This window comes from Nyctereutes procyonoides, unplaced genomic scaffold (assembly GCF_905146905.1).
Source record: "Nyctereutes procyonoides isolate TBG_1078 unplaced genomic scaffold, NYPRO_anot_genome, whole genome shotgun sequence".
NCBI lineage: Eukaryota > Metazoa > Chordata > Mammalia > Carnivora > Canidae > Nyctereutes > Nyctereutes procyonoides.
This window is the reverse complement of record NW_026575043.1, coordinates 27,059,137-27,076,776: the sequence shown is the minus strand read 5'-3', so window position 1 is coordinate 27,076,776 and position 17,640 is coordinate 27,059,137. Positions and strand designations below refer to the sequence as shown.

General features: G+C 42.6%; 1 protein-coding gene across 3 annotated transcripts in view; it reads right to left on the bottom strand.

Moving 5' to 3' along the window:
• The window catches only part of RNLS (renalase, FAD dependent amine oxidase), a 243,598-nt gene that overhangs the window by 80,578 nt on the left and 145,380 nt on the right, over nucleotides 1-17,640 (bottom strand). Inside the window, exon 5 of one of the 3 annotated variants that reach the window (XM_055322065.1) lies at nucleotides 12,866-13,194. The exons of the other annotated variants lie outside the window; for them this stretch is intronic. Within the exon in view, the coding sequence (XP_055178040.1) occupies nucleotides 12,881-13,194 (314 nt within the window). The 3' untranslated portion in view covers nucleotides 12,866-12,880. Of the gene's footprint in view, nucleotides 1-12,865; nucleotides 13,195-17,640 lie in introns of those variants that run through there. 3 annotated transcript variants of the gene reach the window in all.

Genomic DNA, 17,640 nt, shown 5'->3' with positions numbered 1-17,640 from the left:
AGATTATATTTTGTTTTGCTTGGAATTGCCCAGCATTTTTTTTTAAACTGTGATATCAGTGGCCACACACAGTATTTGAGTACTCCCAGAGCATAACCATAAGCACCATTTTGATTTGTGACGTCCAGTTCAAAGAGATCCCACAAATAGGTGTAAATCTTTGACTCTTTTGTTGTGTCTTCTCATGTAATTGTACATGAGGCGTTTTCAGTTATTATTAACATATCCCTCCCTTCTTTATGTTATAGTTAGGTCATTATATTGATAGTTTTGAAATTATGTGTATTGGTGGGTTATATTATCTATGAATTTCATTTTAGGATAGCAACGGATGCTATTAAAATTATTTGTCATTAAAAGAGGACATTGGGGTGGTAGTGAAAAATACCAGAGTGAGGAACCCTAAAAATCCTGTCCTCCATAAAAGCAATGAAAATACTGGCAAAAAAAATGTCAAAATGTATTTTGCAGAATTCTGGAAATTAACCACAGGCTTGCAGCAATCAGGGGAGCTCTTATGCCAGCAAAGTGGCTAAATATCAGTAAAAACAGTGATACTTATTTGATTTTTACCTTGCTCTATTCTCATCACTACCCTCTCCAGCTCTGCAATAACCTGGAAAACCATCAGCCTGCAATCATGATGAAAAACCAGCAGCCTGGCAGCCAAAAGAAGGGCAGAGCAGGGCTACAGCTTCTTCCAAGCCTCATTCCCAGAGGATTGTCATTATTTGACCTGTCTGGTGGTTCCTTGGGATATATTGTTCAGCTCACTGTCTATAAGTGACTTGACTCAGATCTCATCCACTCATTGTAAACAGCCTTCTCCTCAATAGAAGCAATTTTCTATTGTCTGTAGGAAAAAAGTCAGAGGCAATTGTTTAACATTACAGTTACCAGAGGCAGTAGATAACAGGCAAAGAACAGACTTACCAAAAGCTTAAAATGAAAAGCTATGGAAAGATATGTCCATAGGGATATTTGAAAAGCAAAGACATATTACTGGGAACTATAAGGCCGAGTGCATGCACAGGGATGTGAGCATGTCCATGTTCCGGAAGGACTCGAAAAGGACCCAGACTCTCACTTCTTACTCACCCTGAGGCTCTGAGCAGGTAGGAAGTAAAAGCAAAGGCAGAGTCATACAGTGCCTGTTAGGATGCTGAAGATGTGCCCCAAGCACACGCAGGGTTCCTCGGCAGTGACTGAGGGGCTTATTGGCTGCAGGCATTTAAGAAATCCTTGTCCAGTCATAAGCAAACACTGGTTAGCCAGCAGACTCTGTGGCCACCCATGACAAAGAAGTCAGACGTTAAAGATTTAGTTCAGAAAAATCAAACCAGCCGACAACCAACAGCAACTACAACACATCATTGTGAGGTGGGTGAATGTGACTTTAAGAATTGCCACATTATGCTATTTATAATGTAAGTTTTCAACAAAAAGATTAGACACACAAAGAAACAGAAATTATGGCTCCCACACAGGACAAACAGCAGTTAACCGCTCCTGAGAAAGTCCAGACATTGTACCTATTAGACAAAGGTTTGTTTGTCTGTTTATTTTTAAAGATTGTATTTATTTATTCAGAGATCATGACCTGAGCCCAAATCAAGAGAAGCATAACTGACTGAGCCACCCAGGTGCCTCTAGACAACGATTTAAGTTAGCTGTTTTACTTGTATTCAAAGAACTAAAGAAAATATTTTAAGAAATAAAGGAGAGGGGCCTGGGTGGCTCAGTCGGTTAAGCATCTGATTCTTGATGTTCAGGTCGTGATGACAGGGTCGTGAGATGGAGCCCCTCATCAGGCTCTGTGCTCAGCAGAAAGTCTGTTTACGATTCTCTCTCTCCCTCCCTGTTCGTCTGGCCCTCCTCCTCACTTGTGCTCTCTACCACTGTCTCTCTCCAAATAAAAAAAAAAGAAAAGAAAAAAGAAGAAAGGATGAGAATGATTTTTCAGCAAATACATAGGACCAATAGAGGGACAGAAAGTATAAAATAGAGCCAAATGGAGATTCTAGAGTCGAGAAGGAAAATAACAGAAGTGAACATTTCGCTAGAGGGGCTGAAAGATGTGACGAGACAGAAGAAAGAATCACAAACTTGAAGACAGATCAACAGATATTCCCAAGACTGAGGAAAAAAAAGGAATGAAAAAAACCCCAACAGAATAAGAGCCCTGGGGAACGTGATCAAGTGTGCCAACATATCATAATGGAAATCATAGAAGGAGAGGAGAGAAACCAGCAGGAGGAATATATGAAAAAAGGCCAAAAATGTTCCAAATGTGATGAAAACCATTAATCTACATGTCCAAGTAGGTCAACAAACTCTAAAAGATTCACATCTAGACACATCATCATCAAACTGCTGAAAGACAAAGGCCAAAAGAATCCTTAAGTCTTAAGAGAGAATGACTGACTCATCCTGTACAAAGGATGCTCAATAACATTAGCATCTGACCTCACATCTGAACCTACATGGGTAAGAATGCAGTGGCAATGACATATTCAAAATGTTGATAGAAAAGTCCAAAAAAAGAGAGAGAGAGAGAAGTCCGTCAACCTAGAATTATATATCCAATTATATAGCCATGAAAAATGAAGATGAAATCAAGCATTTTCAGATAAACAAAACACTGAGTGAATCCATTGCTAGAAGAACTGCTCTACAAGAAATACTAAAGGGAGTCTTTCAGAATAGGATGAAAGGTTACTAGACAGTAATGCAAGTCCAGATGAAAAAATGAAGAGCACTGGTAAGGGTAACTATAGAGGTAAATATTGAAAGACAGTATAAATATACTTTTTGTTTGTACCACTGTATCTGATTTAAAAAGGCAAATTATAAACTAGTAATTATAAATCTGTGTCGATGTGCACATAATGTAAAGTGTAGTTTGTATGACCAAAACAGCATAAAGGAAGGTGAAAGGAATGGAGTTATGTGGGAGCAAAAGTTCTGTATGCTACTGAAAGTAAGTTGTTATTAACCCAACCTAGACTGTTATAAATAAAGGTGTCAACTACAAGCCCAGAGAAACCACTAAGAAAATAACTTTTTAAAGTGTGTTAAAAAAATGACAGGGGCACTAAAATGGTGCCACTGGAGATTATCCTCTTAATACAAAAGAGACAGTAATGGAGGAATTGAGGGGGAAAAAAGTCATAACATGTATAGAAAACAAACCGCAAAATGGCAGACATGAATCCTACTATTTTAGTAGTTACATGAAGTATAAAGGGCTTACCTACTTCAATTAATTGGCAGAATGGGTACAAAGCCTGAACCAACACTACAGTCTACAGATTCAAAGACATAAATAGAAATTAAAAGGATGGAAAAAGATATACAATGCAAAAGGAAACCAAAATGGAACTGAATTTGTTATACTAATGCCAGACAAAATGACTTTAAGGAAAAAAATGTTACTGGAGACAACGAAGGACATTTTATAATAATAAAAGTATCAATCCACCAAGAACATATAACAATACCATATTGCATGTAACCACAGAGTCCCAGAATACATGAAGCAAAACCTACCAGAAGGGAAGGGAGAAATGATAGTTGGTGACACTGATACCCTCCTTTCGATAATGTACAAAACTATCAGATGGAAGATTAGGAAGGAAATAGTGGATGGGGACAACATACAAACTAATTGGACCTCACAGACAAAGAGGACATGCTTCAAGTAGACATAGGGCCAGATTAGAAGCCTAGGTTAGACCATAAAACAAGTGTCAGTATATTTAAAAGGACTGAAATCTTAAGAAGTACACTCTCTGATCACAATGGAAGAAAAGCAGAAATCAGCAGAAACTCACAAATATGTGGAAATTAATTATTCACCTGAATAATCAAGTTGGAGAAGATATAAGAAGAAAAAATAGAAAATACGTGGAGATGAATAAAAACTAAAACGATACATATCGAACTGTATATGGGATGTACCTAGGGGAAATCTGTGGTTGTAAATGCCTATATTAAAAAGAAGATCCCCAATCAATGAACTAAAGTATGACCTTAACAAAGTAAAAGAAGAGTAAACTAAGTCTAAAGGAGGCAGAAGAAAGAAAATAATAAATATCAGAGTAGAAATGAAGAAAACAGAAAAATAAGAGGAAAAAAAATCAGTGATCCATAGATTCAATACAATCTTCATCAAAACCCCAGTGTCCTTTTTGTTGTTTTGCAGAAGTTGACAAGCTTATTTTAAAATTCATATGGGAATTCAAGGGACATAGAATAGCTAATGCAAATTTGAAGAAGAAAAAAAAAACGTTGGGGGACACACACTTCCCAGTTACAAAACTTACTCCAGAGCTAGAGTAGTCACGACGGTATGGTACTTGCCCTAATGGCAGACATAGAGATCAATGAAATAGAATTGAGGGTCTAGAAATAAACCCATATGTCTAAGACAAATTGATTTTGACGAGATGCCAAGATAATTCAATGAGGGAAAGAATGAGTTTTGTCAACAGATATGTTCTGGGACAACCCGATAGCCTCATGCAAAAGGATGAAGTTGCGTTTTAATATAAGTTCGATAGGTTTTTATCATTATTTAGGTATGTCAAAGTAAAATTGAAAATAGTTTGTTATGCTCACAGTTCCCAAGAGAAGCTGGCATGCTACACTATGGGGTCCCACCTGGGGAAGCAACAGGGTCAGTCAGAGGCGGAGGGAGAGGAAAACATTGTGGGCAAGGGCCTTTACTGTGGTTTCTATGGGAGAAAAGGGGTGAGCCAGAGTAAACAGGTTTGGATTGGATAGTTGGATAGTTTTAACAGGCTCTGTTGCATAGGGGCTGTCCCTAGTTGTCTGCTACCTGGCCCTGGGGTAATTAGGAAAGGTGAATAGTGGCCTGGAGGGAGAGAACCTAATAAAAGAGGTGGCTGCCTCTTTTATTGTGTATGGCCAGTGGTGTATGGCCACTGGACTGGTTGGTCTGCATTTGAAAAACCACTCATGGGTGAGTTGCTTCCTATCGCTAGGAACTGGCTAGTCTTGTAGGGTCCACAAGGCCACAGATGGAAATCATTAGAATACAGAAAAGAAGACATGGTTCATGGAAGTTGGACCCCTATCTCACACCATCTACAAATATAAACCCCAAATGAATCAGAGATCTAAATACAAGAGCTTAAACTATAAAACTCTTTTATAAAACTATAAAATCTTAAAAGAAAACTCAGGTGTTAAGTCTTTATGACTTAAGCTGTAAGCAATGCTAGACACAAATGGCATAAGTGACTAAAAAGAGAAAAGCTGGACTTCATCAAAATGAAAAACTTTTGTGCTTCAAAAGACACCACCAAGGAAGTGAAAAGACAAACACAGAATGCTAGACTGTTTGCGTATCATGTATCTGACAGATGACTTTTATCCAAAAAACATACAGAACTCTTATAATTCAGTAAGAAGATAACCCAATTAAAATGTGGACAAATGAACCTAAAAGACATTTGTTTCCAAAGAAGATGTACAAACGTCCCACAAGCACATGAGAAGATGCTCCACATCATTAGTCAGTCGGAAAATGCAAATGGAAACCACACTGGGATCATACGACTTGATGGCTACCTATTGGGATGGTTATTAGGACAATAACAAGTGCCGACAAGGATGTGGCAGGATTGGAACCTCATACATTGACACTCTTGGGAATGTCAGACATGAAACTGGTTTGGAAACCAATTTGATAGTTCTTCAAAAGGTTACACGCAGACTTGCCATATGATTTAGCAGTTCTACTCCTAGGTTTACACCCAAGACATTTGAAAATATACGTCCACGCACAAACCTGTACATGAACATCCACAGCAGTATTACTGATAATAGCCAAAGAATTGAAGTAACCAAAATATGCATCTACTCATGAACAGATAAACAGATGTGGTTTATCCACGCAAGGGAACATTATCCAGTGAGAAACAAAAATGAAGCACGAATCCATAATAGATGATCCCTGAGAACAATGTTAAGTGAAAAAAAGTCAGGCATAAAGGCATATAAATTGTGTGACTCCACTCCTATGAAATGTCTAGAATTGGCAAATCCAAAGAAACAGAAATTGGACTGATAGTTGCCAGAGGTGGGAATAAAGAGTGAGAAGTAATAGGCATGGGGTTTCTTTTCGGGGGTAATGAAAATGTTCTGGAATTAGACAAATGGCGATGGTTACAAACCAAAAGCACAACTTTATGGATATACTTAAAAAAAAAAAACAACAACCCACTGAATTGTAGACTTTAAGAGGGTGGATTTTACAATATGTGAATTTTATCTCAATTAATAGAAGAGGATGTTAGGTTAGTATTAGTTTCCAGTGGCTGCTGTAATAAAATACCCCGAGCATGGTGGCTTCAGACAACACAAATTTATTTTGTCGCAGTTCTGGAGGCTACGGGTCCAAAAGCAGTCTCACTGGGCCCAAAGCGGTTTCTCAGCAAGGCTGTGCTATCCTCAGAGGCTCTAGAGAGGAAGCTGTTGCTTGCCTCTTCCAGCTCCCAGCGGCGACTTGTGGCTGCATCAATCACTAACGCCTGCCGCTGGGTCACACCACCTCCTTCTCTTTTGAGTTTATGTCAAATCTCCCCCCGCCTCTCTCTTAGAAAGACTCTTGTGATTTGATTTAGGGTCCACCCACCCACCCACCCACCCAGGTGATCTCCCCTTCCAAAGATCCTGAACTTCAATCGCATCTGCAAAGACCCTTCCAAAGATCCTGAACTCAATCGCATCTGCAAATACCCTAACATTTGCAAGTTCCAGGGATTCAAACCCCATGTACTTATGCGGCCACTATTCAGCTTACCGTCGGGTTCGTTTGAGTTGAGAACCCCCAATCTACAAGATCACGGCTCCCTAGTGTGACACACCGTAATCCCAAGTGGCCTCCAACCTTCCTTTGTAAGCTTCGTCTCTTCTCAGAGTCTCGGCTCTAGTCACGCTGAACTCTATGCCAGGCCCTGTCCAACCTCTGTAACTCTGCAGATCGCTCTCTCTGGTTTATGCAAAGCAAATTGATTTTTATTTATTTTTGTCACCTTGATTCCACAATTGATTTTCTCAGAATAATCAGGAGTACATTTCTCCTGATGAGTGTCTCTCCTAAAGGTAAAAGTTACCTTACAAGTCAATGGAGGCCATGGGGGTAATAGGGAAAGGGCGAAAAAGTTGGGGAAAAGTCCTGGAGTTTAACATCTAGCATAATTTGAATTTTTCTTTTTCAAAAATATTTATTTTTTCATGAGAGGCATACAGAGAGAGAAGCAGAGACACAGGCAGAGGGAGAAGCAGGCTCCATGCAGGGAGCCCGATGTGGGACTCGATCCCGGGACCCCAGGACCATGCCCTGGGCTGAAGGCAGATGCCCAACCGCTGAGCCACCCGGGCGTCCCAGTTTAAATGTTAATGAACATTTAAATTAATAATTAGTGTTCAATGATTAATTAAATTAATGAACAATGATTGCTCAGTACTTACAATGTTGATAATCAACCATTAAACTCATTCATTCAAAATACATACATTTTAATGTCTTTTAGATGCCAAGTCCTGTGCTTAACACATATGCGGATTTACACGAAATTGTCCCTGCTTTGAGAAACATGGTCTGATAGAAAAACCAAGCATAAAAATACATTATTTGATATGTGTCAAAACAGAAGTAGTATGACAGTAAAGAGGATAGAGGGTGGGAAAAGGCTCAGGGAGGTGACTAACAGAGACCTGAAAGACCGGGAGTTTGACAAAAAAAGGGGCAGAAAAATCTCCCGACAGATGATAAAGGCACGCAAGGGAGACGCCTGAAAGTAAAAGAAAACCAGGGCAACGAAATAGCACAAACACTAAACACGGTCTTTTTTAGAGAAATGTGATCGAAACCACATACTGAATGAGCACATCACATCCATAAAAGAAATCAACCAAGAACAGCCATTGCTGAGACATACTCTAGTCAAACTATGGGACTTTAGTTTGGAGCTAGAAGTTTCTTTTAAAACACAATAATAAATCTTTTGTGTATCCAAGCAAAAAAACAAAAAAACAAAACAAAACAAAAAAACCCACAAAAAACCACCCAAGTCATTTGTAAGAAAAAGAAATTCAGATGATCAGACTCTATGACTATAATATTTTATGCAGAGGACCATGAAGCATCACATTTAAAACACTCAAAGGAAGAAAAATGTGAGTCACAGATTTTATAACCAGTGCAAAGGATCTTCAAGTAAAAAGGCCATAGACCTCGCAAGAATTCAGGAAATATTGCTCACCTATACTTTCACAAAATAATCTCTAAGGGAACAGAAAAAGAGCAATGAAGAGCAACCCACAAGTTCATGAATGAATGTTCTTTTGCACTAATTTGGCTAACAAAGTGAAATACCACATTTTTTTTGAAATCTCTAATGAATTGGGGACACCTGGGACTCTGTGGCTGAGCGTCTGCCTTGGGCCCAGGCCATGACCCCGGGGTCCTAGAATTGAGTCCCGCATCAGGCTCCCCGCAAGGGACCCTGCTTCTCCCTCTGCCTGTGTCTCTGCCTCTCTCCCTGTCTCTCTCATGAATAAATATATAAGATCTTAAAAAAAAAATCTCTAATGAACTAATGGATCTTGACACAGACCATCAAGAGCTGGTAAGAGGGATCCCTGGGTGGCGCAGCGGTTTGGCGCCTGCCTTTGGCCCAGGGCACGATCCTGGAGACCTGGGATCGAATCCCACGTCGGGCTCCCGGTGCATGGAGCCTGCTTCTCCCTCTGCCTGTGTCTCTCTCTCTCTCATGCTCTGTTTCCCTCATAAATAAATAAATAATATTTAAAAAAAAAAGAGCTGGTAAGAGCTCACCTCCCAACAGAAGAACACATTGTCACCTATGAAGTGGCCTTCTCTGCCCCCCAGTGAGTCTGACCATGATCAATCTTCTACCCCTAACTATCAATTTATAGGAAATACAAGGTTTGCATGAACATGCTAAGTGACACCACAGGGTGTCACGGAGGGACGCGTATCTCATGATCAATGTTCAGATCTCACAGTCGTGGGTAAGAATAATCGCTTTAGTGTGGACCGCAGACACCAGCCTGGACGACGTAGATCGGGCCTCATTTCCTTCTCTTGTTCCTTCAGTCTCCTGCTCCCTTGAACCACCATAATCGTGCGCATCAAAAAGTCCCTCCGAAGCTCTAGGTTGCCGGGAGTGTGCTAGCCCACTACCACCGGCAGGCGAGCCCCGGCTGGCTTCCACTGACCCTTGTGGTTGGCTCTGCTTTGTGATTGTTTAGGGTTTTATTTATTTATCCGGGAGCGAGAGAGCAGAGACAATATGAGAATGGGTCGGGGTGGTACAGAGGGAGCAGGAGAAGCGGCCCCATGCTGAGGCTCAATGCCAGGACCCCGGGATCACGACCTGGGCCACCTGCCGGGGCCACACGGGGGCACATAGCGCTGCGGCCTTAGGACAGAACCCAGCAGAGGGCCGGCGGCCAGGCGTGGAGGTCACAAGTGTGTGTCGTAGGGGCAGGTGCAGGGAAAGCAGCAGGAGTTAGTGCGAATCAATGAAGAAAGGCCAACTCGAGTCCCTTTAGTAGGTCAACAAGGATTTACGAAGTGCTCGGAGCAAAATGCAAACAGGACCACCTGTGCTGCCTCGCTGCCAGGCTGCAGGGCTGCGGGGCCGTGGGGACGGTCGGGCTGAGCAGCACAGCCAGGGGTCCGTACAGGGCACCCGCCGGCCACGGCAGCACCCAAATCCGCTGTTGGGGACGAAGGACATGGGTGACACGACTTGCCACAAGGGTTAACGCGGAGCAGAAACGGGCTCCCATCTCAGGGACCCATGATTAGGATGAACTTCGGCTTTGCTCTCCTGGGCAAGGTGTTACTCGCCTTACTCCCGTCCCCCGTTGACACATATCCCAGAAACGCAACTGCTACGTGGGTTAGCACCTCGGCTAAGGGTGTCTAGACCCTCAACATACATCTTCAAAAGATAATCATGGGGGCACCTGGGAGGTTCAGTCGGTTAAGCGTCTTTGGCTCCAGTCACAGTCTCAGGGACCCGGGATCGAGCCCTAGATCAGGCTCCGTGCTCTGTGGGAAGCCTGCTTCTCCCCCCTTTGCCCTACCCCCTGCTTGTGCATGCTCTCTCTCTCTGTGTCAAATAAATAAATAAAATCTTTTTAAAAATTAAAAAAAAAAAAAGATCACGGTGGCTTTATGAGGAGAAGAGTCATTCAATTAGACAGGAGAGCCTTTCCTTTTTCTTTTTCCTTCTCGCTTATTCCGTAAGGATTACACAGGGAGATGAGACTTCTCTCTTTCCACATTTTAGATAGTGAATCCTTTCTCCAAATTGATGTTTTACATAATGCATTTTTAAATTTGGAAATCTATTTGATTTAGTTTGTTTTTTAGGACTCCTTGAATCTGAAAGGACCTGAGTGGCTTGTTAGTAAGTAGGGTTTCTCTACATGTCTTAGTTTTAATTGCAGGTGTGGGCTGAGAAAGGAAACCTTATTTGAAGACCCATTTCTGCAATACAATTTAAATCAGTAGGAAAACATAATCCAACTTACTAAAATGTTGCTTTATTCCAAATTGTTCAACTGTTCAGGAAACTATCTGCTATGTCTTTTTTTTTTTTTTTAAACACATTTGGTGTGGGTAAGAACAGATGCAGATCCACACACAATGTTGTCTGGTGCACTGGGGCCACCATGTCCCATCAGAGAGATGAGGAATGACCTCTCGTTTTCAGATATTGTGAATTTTTCCATGGTAATGCGATGGGGAAGTTAGTTTAATCAGCCTCATTTCCATTCAGTATCCAAAAATCAGGCAAAAGGACACGTGCGAGAGCACACATCTCAAGCCATTGGAAATGCATTTCTCCACCCTGTGCCATAAGAACAAAGCCCATGCACTAATATTAGATGAATCATGACTCCTTTCTTACTTCTGCGAGAGCCATCACATATATGAATCATTAATTTCAGTTTCAAACGATTTAAATAGAGCCCAGAAAGATTTTATGAGTCATCAGGGCCCCGAGTTAGAGTGATTTTATATTTCATCTTCCCCACTTTCTTACAAGAAATCAGTTCTAGATTGCAAGCCATCGCCCCTGTATCTCAAAATGAATGCCACTTACAGTTTTCAAAGGATTACATAAAGTAACAGAGCCAAATAGCTCACTCGGCACATAAAACGTCCCTTACGTTAGGCTTCTGAACATATTTGGTGGTAGGCAAGGAACTCTGACGGCTAGTGGTTTAAAAACATTGCTGGTAGAGCTGAAAAATTCATTTTGATAGCTGGTAGCTTTTTTTTTTTTTTGAGATCTTTTTATTTTTCACTTTTTAAGATAAACTGCCCTGGAGTCTGTGGGCTCAGGAGCTCTGGGTTCAACACTCTAAAGAACAGGCCTTACTTATTTGGCTTAATAACCATTGTCACGCCAAAGACCAGCATCCTTTTTCTACAAAGAGTCGGTGGTGAATATTTTAGGTTTTGTTTGTCGTACAGACTTCATTACATCACAGCATGAAAGCAGCCACAAATGAGTCAGGGTGCCTGCGACCCAGTAAAGCTTTATTTTCAAAAGCAGGAGTTAGGCCAGATTTAGCTCGTGGGCGTAGTTTGCCAACGTCTGGTCCATATGATGGCAATATTCATGAAACAGCAGAGAATACAGGAAACTTACTATGCCAAGTTTAATAAAGGAGTAAAAATCCAAAGGCCTCTCTTAAGATTTATTTTTTTTCCAGTTTTATTGAGATATAACTGACACATAATATTGTATTAGTTTTAGGTGTACTACCTAATGATTGATACACGTACATACTGTGAAATGGTCACCACATTAAATTTAGTGTGCACAGCTTACATAGCTACGAATTGCTTTCTTTTGATAAAACTTTTAAGACTCTCTGAGCAACTTTCAAATATACGATACTGTATTGTTAACCATTGTCACCATTTATGTTATAATCGGAAATCTGTGCCTTTTGGCCACCTTCACCCGTAACCCTGACTCTGACAACCACCGATCTGTTCTCTGTGTCTGAGTTTGGTTTTTTAAGATTCCACTTAGACGTGAGATCACAAAGACCTTTCAGTAAGTTACTAAAAATATTTGTCATTTTAATGATAAACGAATTTGAATGAATTAAACTAGAGAACTTGAAATTTTGATAATTTAATATTACAGTTAATGATTTTGCCCTATAACTAATCTGTTTATTTCTCATTTTCTTTTTTTTTTTTTCATTGTGATTTCAGAAGAAAAAACTTGAGTTCAGGCCACATTGGTATAAAAGATCCAAAGGGTTAAATTCACAGTCGCCTGTTGTCCTCTCTAGACACTATGCTGCTAAATTCAACCAAGAAAGGTGCTCTGAGGACTGAGGCTAAATTATAATGTTGCTTCCAGGGAGTCACAAACTAAACTAGTTTTCACGGAAATATGATGAGGTCTAAGACATAAGCTCAGTGGTCAGTGCTAAAATTTAATAGTTTGAGACATTTAACGACCCAATATCACTGGCTGTTTCTCATATATTGAGGTGACTAAAGGGAATCTTTCTGGGCTCTATTTAAATCATTTGAAACCGAAATCAATGATTCATATATGTGATGGCTCTCGCAGAGGCAGGGCATGCCAATGCCCACAGAAACAGACGATTCCAGCATCATTCTTCTATTGGAGCTCTTACGTGTCTAAGCTCAGATACCCTCCTCAAAGTTGGCTACCTTCTCACAATTCTTGGGCACAAGGAGATTTCCTGCAATGCCCTCTGCTATTTCTCATCTCAGTCAACAAGTTCAATGGGAGCTTGTCACTGTGCACCCTGCTCGCTAATCCCACGGTGGTTGAATAAGGCCTATTCTGTGTGCTCCGAATAATTTACATATGAGCATTTGATCATCACTCCATGTTCGGAACCTACATACTCCTATATGTGCCCTTGCTTTTGAAAAGGTCGAATTGGTTTCCTCGGTGGACCATGTCACACACACGTTTGCTGTCACGCAGACCCCGATTTTGTTCCTTTGTTCCACGCTGCCTTCATCATGGATTCCGCACATCTGCCCATTACCCCCGGTTGACTCACTCTCACGTTCAAACTGGCTCAAACGTTGCGCTCTATTTTTTTTTTCCAACTCTGTCCCTGCCAAAATATAAACTCATTTTTTAAATTTATTTTTTATTGGTGTTCAATTTGCCAACATATAGAATAACACCCAGTGCTCATCCCGTCAAGTGCCCTCCTCAGTGCCCGTCACCCAGTCACCCCCACCCCCCGCCCACCTCCCTTTCTACCACCCCTAGTTTGTTTCCCAGAATTAGGAGTCTCTCATGTTCTGTCTCCCTTTCTGATATTTCCCACTCATTTTTTCTCCTTTCCCCTTTACTCCCTTTCACTATTTTTTTATATTCCCCAAATGAATGAGACCATATAATGTGTGTCCTTCTCCGATTGACCTATTTCACTCAGCATCATACCCTCCAGGTCCATCCACGTCGAAGCAAATGGTGGGTATTTGTCGTTTCTAATGGCTGAGGAATATTCCATTGTATACATAGACCACATCTTCTTTATCCATCATCTTGCGATGGACACCGAGGCTCCGTCCATAGTTTGGCTACTGGAGACATTGCTGCTAGAAACATCGGGGTGCAGATGTCCTGGCACATAAACTCATTGTTTATGTAATCAGGTCAACAAACATGTATTAAGCAAACTAGGTGCCAGGCCCTATGAAAAGAACAGGACACAGAGAGAGTCCTTCATGGAGCACACACCTGATTGGGAAGACAGGTAAGCAAGATAAATGGTGAAAACATGATGTATGCATTAGATAATACTGAAGTGCTATAGCGGTAGAGTCAACAATGTCTGCTTTAAGAATTTAAAAAGACGTAATGGTGAACTGGATCTTGAAGAACACACTGAACTAATCCAGCCAGAAAAGGTGGCAAAGGCTTTCAAAGTAGAGCAAGGGTCCTGTACAAAGGTAGGAAGGTGTGTGCACGCATGGCATGCTCTGGGAACCAAAGGTAGTCCAATGCGGCCCAGGTGAGGGGGTGAGAAATGCCTGTGGCTGTTACTGAAGCTGCAGACATGAGCCTGGCTCACGCCACCCTTAGGAGTGTGGACTTTGCTTATCCTTCAGGTCACTGGGTTCCTATTACGTAGGATGTGATAGGATCAGCTTTGCATTTGAGAAAGTCTGCAGGTGAGGAATCAAATGCAGCCATGAGCCCCTGAAGGGACTGTGAGGAGGCCCTGCAATGACTCAGGGAGGAGATGGGGAGGACCTGACCTAACACCAGTAGCAGGGCACAGGGAGTCAAGGGAAACCCAAACAGAACTCGTATGTCGGGCACGCCCCAGGCGCCCTGCTTGCTTTACCTTCATGGAATCCTCACAACGTAAGGAGCATGTTGAAGGCAGCTGTAAGCACCTCCTTTAGCAGATGCAGAAACCACCTTGGGTTTAAATAATTTGTTCAGGGTCACAAGATGACAAAGGGGAGATCTGTGCCTGCATCCCCTTGGTTCCACGCTCACTTTATAAATATTTAGGACACACAACACGGTGGCTAGAAGGCAGAAGTTCTGGCCAAGAGGGAACGATCATTAATACCAAATGCCACAACCTCAGTTGAAAAAAGACAGACCTGCACCGCGTCCGCAGGTTTGGACAGTCATGGATGACCTTAGAGGAGGCTCGAGGTCAGAGGGCGGGAGGAAGAGAAAGGAGGAAGGGCTGGGGTGGGGTGGTTCAACACATCGTTCCTCAACCACGCTCTCGAGACACTCTGCAATAGTGAAGGAAAAGGGATTCTAAATACTCTGTGGTTTCTCAGTTGCTCTTTGCATATTAATCCTCAAACTCCTGAACAATTCAACATAAAGAACACGTTAACCAGCTTAGAACGGATCCGGTCACACAGCGGGAGCTCTCTCAATATTTGTTGAATGAATAAATGTTCATCCTTAGCACTTGTTGTGACGAGAGACCAGAAAGACTTAACTTCTGTGCTTTGGGCACAGATCTGCTGAGGGACACCCCAGCTCCAAGGGGGAAGCATTCACACGCTGCTGTGTTACGGCTGGGAGACACCGCGAGCTCCTGTCATTACGAGGAGAATACGAAGGCGGATTCTCTTACCGAGGTCACACGGGAATAGGTTGGGGCAGAGGGTGAAGAAGATACAGGTCTGGGTGCCGTTCACATCCCCGTGCCTCCTCCTTCTTCTTGGCCTCTGCCTCTGGCCCCTCCTTCCCCCAACCTGGCTCTTCTCTCTGGTCGTGTTAAGAGCGTTTGTGGGCCAACAGCACCGTTCACTCTTCCCATGAGCAAACTTGACCTCCTCTCCCCACACTCCCTGACGGTCGTCCCTTCATTGGACACACACCAGTTCAGCACAGCTCTCGGCACAGGGAAACATCGGCGAGCGGCAGGGGACACCTGGTACGAGCTGCTCATCTACTTGGTCTTACGCCATCCCTGCCCCATACTTACAACCTTCCTCCCAGTGGCCAACCAAATGCTCGCTGCCCTAATTACAGCAGCGTGGCCCCAACTATTAATTAAGCATCACTGAGGTCAAACAGGGGTGAAGGTGGGTCACGTTTTCCACCGAGTCGTTGAGGGGGCTCTTTCTTTTTCAGATCTCTCTCTCTCTGTGCTTCCGTGGTTTTGCCGGTGGGCAAGTCAGACTCGGCGTTGTCGTCAGTTCTCACGTTCCAGGAGGTTTCAGACAATTTCTCTGAGCAGCCCTGACCTGTTCTGCTTTCTGTTCCTCTTGCAGGTGCAGATAAAATTCCCTCCTGTCCGTATCTTCTACTCATCGTTCGTGTTTAATAGGTAAGCCACCAAGAAGCCTGACCTGATTTTGGTCCTCTCATTTTATACTTGGTGCCAAAAGGAAACAGTGCCCATGTCACATCTGCACCAGCATTAGAAGTGTAGAAGATACGTCCTACCTGAGGAAATGAGTACAAATAACATAAGCCATTTTCTTATTTAGGTTGGTTCTCTATATCCGCGCCTTCCGCTTTATTGTTTATTTATTTTAGAGAGGTGGGGGAAGCAGAGGGAGAGGATCTCAAGCAGACTCTGAGCTGAGAATGGAGCCCGACCCAAGGCTCCGTCCCACACCCCTGAGATGGTGACCTGAGCAGAAATCAAGAGTCAGGGGTTCAACTGACTGACCCACCCAGGCGCCCTGCATGCCCTCCAGTTTATTATTTTTTTAAATTTTATTTTTTTGTTTTGTTTTGCCTTCCAGTTTTTTTGTTTTTTGTTTTTTTTTGTTTTGTTTTGTTTTGTTTTTTTGCCTTCCAGTTTAAAGAAAAACTGTAAGGAGCTTTGTTCGTCTCGTTGGTTTGTTCTTGGCACCTGGTTCCCATGAAGCAAGCCACCTGGCTCCACCTGGAGGAGCGCACAGAAGCCTTAGGATCCGGTCTTCCATTTGTCCTGTAAGGCCGCATCCTTACACCTGCAGCAGTGGAGTGCAAGCAAGCCTTCCTCAAGCCTGAGGAAAAGGCTGGTTAGAAAGGCCCGGAGCTGAAGGGACAGTCGAGATTGGGAAATTCAAGTCCTGTGATTTTGGAAGGGAAGGGGGGAAGGATGAGTTTTTTTTTTTTTTTTAAAGGACTGGTTCAGGGAAATAGTTCTTGTTTCTCTTCTTTGCTCTCCAAATGCTTCCACCACAGATCTCAAGGCGGCAGCCACATGTGTATGTGTATACACCACTTATCAGGTCCTTCCAGATGGTTAACATTGCTGTTTGACTTGATCTCAGAGGCTCAGCTTTGACTGTGATGTGAAATCCTAAAGTATATGCGCATGTTTTGCTATTTGTATGGGAAAATCACCGAAGCAGAAAGGCTCTTTGGAAGTTTACAGCCCAGTGCGTCCACTAGCAACCCTGTGGGCCTTTACCTCGTTAACTTTACTTTGATGGCATAGAGGGTGGGGCTTGGGGGCTGTAAGTAGTGAGGAGACTACCTTGCTCAGAAATGACCCCTCCAGTCAACCTGCCCATTAGGGAATTATTTGGTTACACAAACTTGTCCTTGAAACTGATTAGGATTATCTTACTTCACTCAGCATCATACCCTCCAGGTCCATCCACGTCGAAGCAAATGGTGGGCATTTGTCATTTCTAATGGCTGAGGAATATTCCACTGTATACACAGACCACAGCTTCTTTATCCATCATCTGTCGATGGACACCGAGGCTCCTTCCACAGTGCGGCTGGTGTGGACATTGCTGCTAGAAACATCGGGGTGCAGGTGTCCCGGTGTTTCCCTGCATCTGTATCTTTGGGGTAAATCCCCAAAAGTGCAATTGCTGGGGATTAGCTTATGAGGTCACCTCTGTACCTCTCAGATCTACTGCAACAAGCACTCTGAAGCTCAATCTTGGGCAGGGAGGACTACTTAGGAGGAATCAGGTTACAACTCTGGAGATAAGTAGAAAGGAGACTGCAGAAGTATGAAAAATCCTTTTTTTTTTTTAAGATTTATTTATTTTAGAAAGAGAGAGAGTGCATGCTGTGGCGGTGGGGGGATTAGAGGGAGAGGGAGAGAGAAACTCAA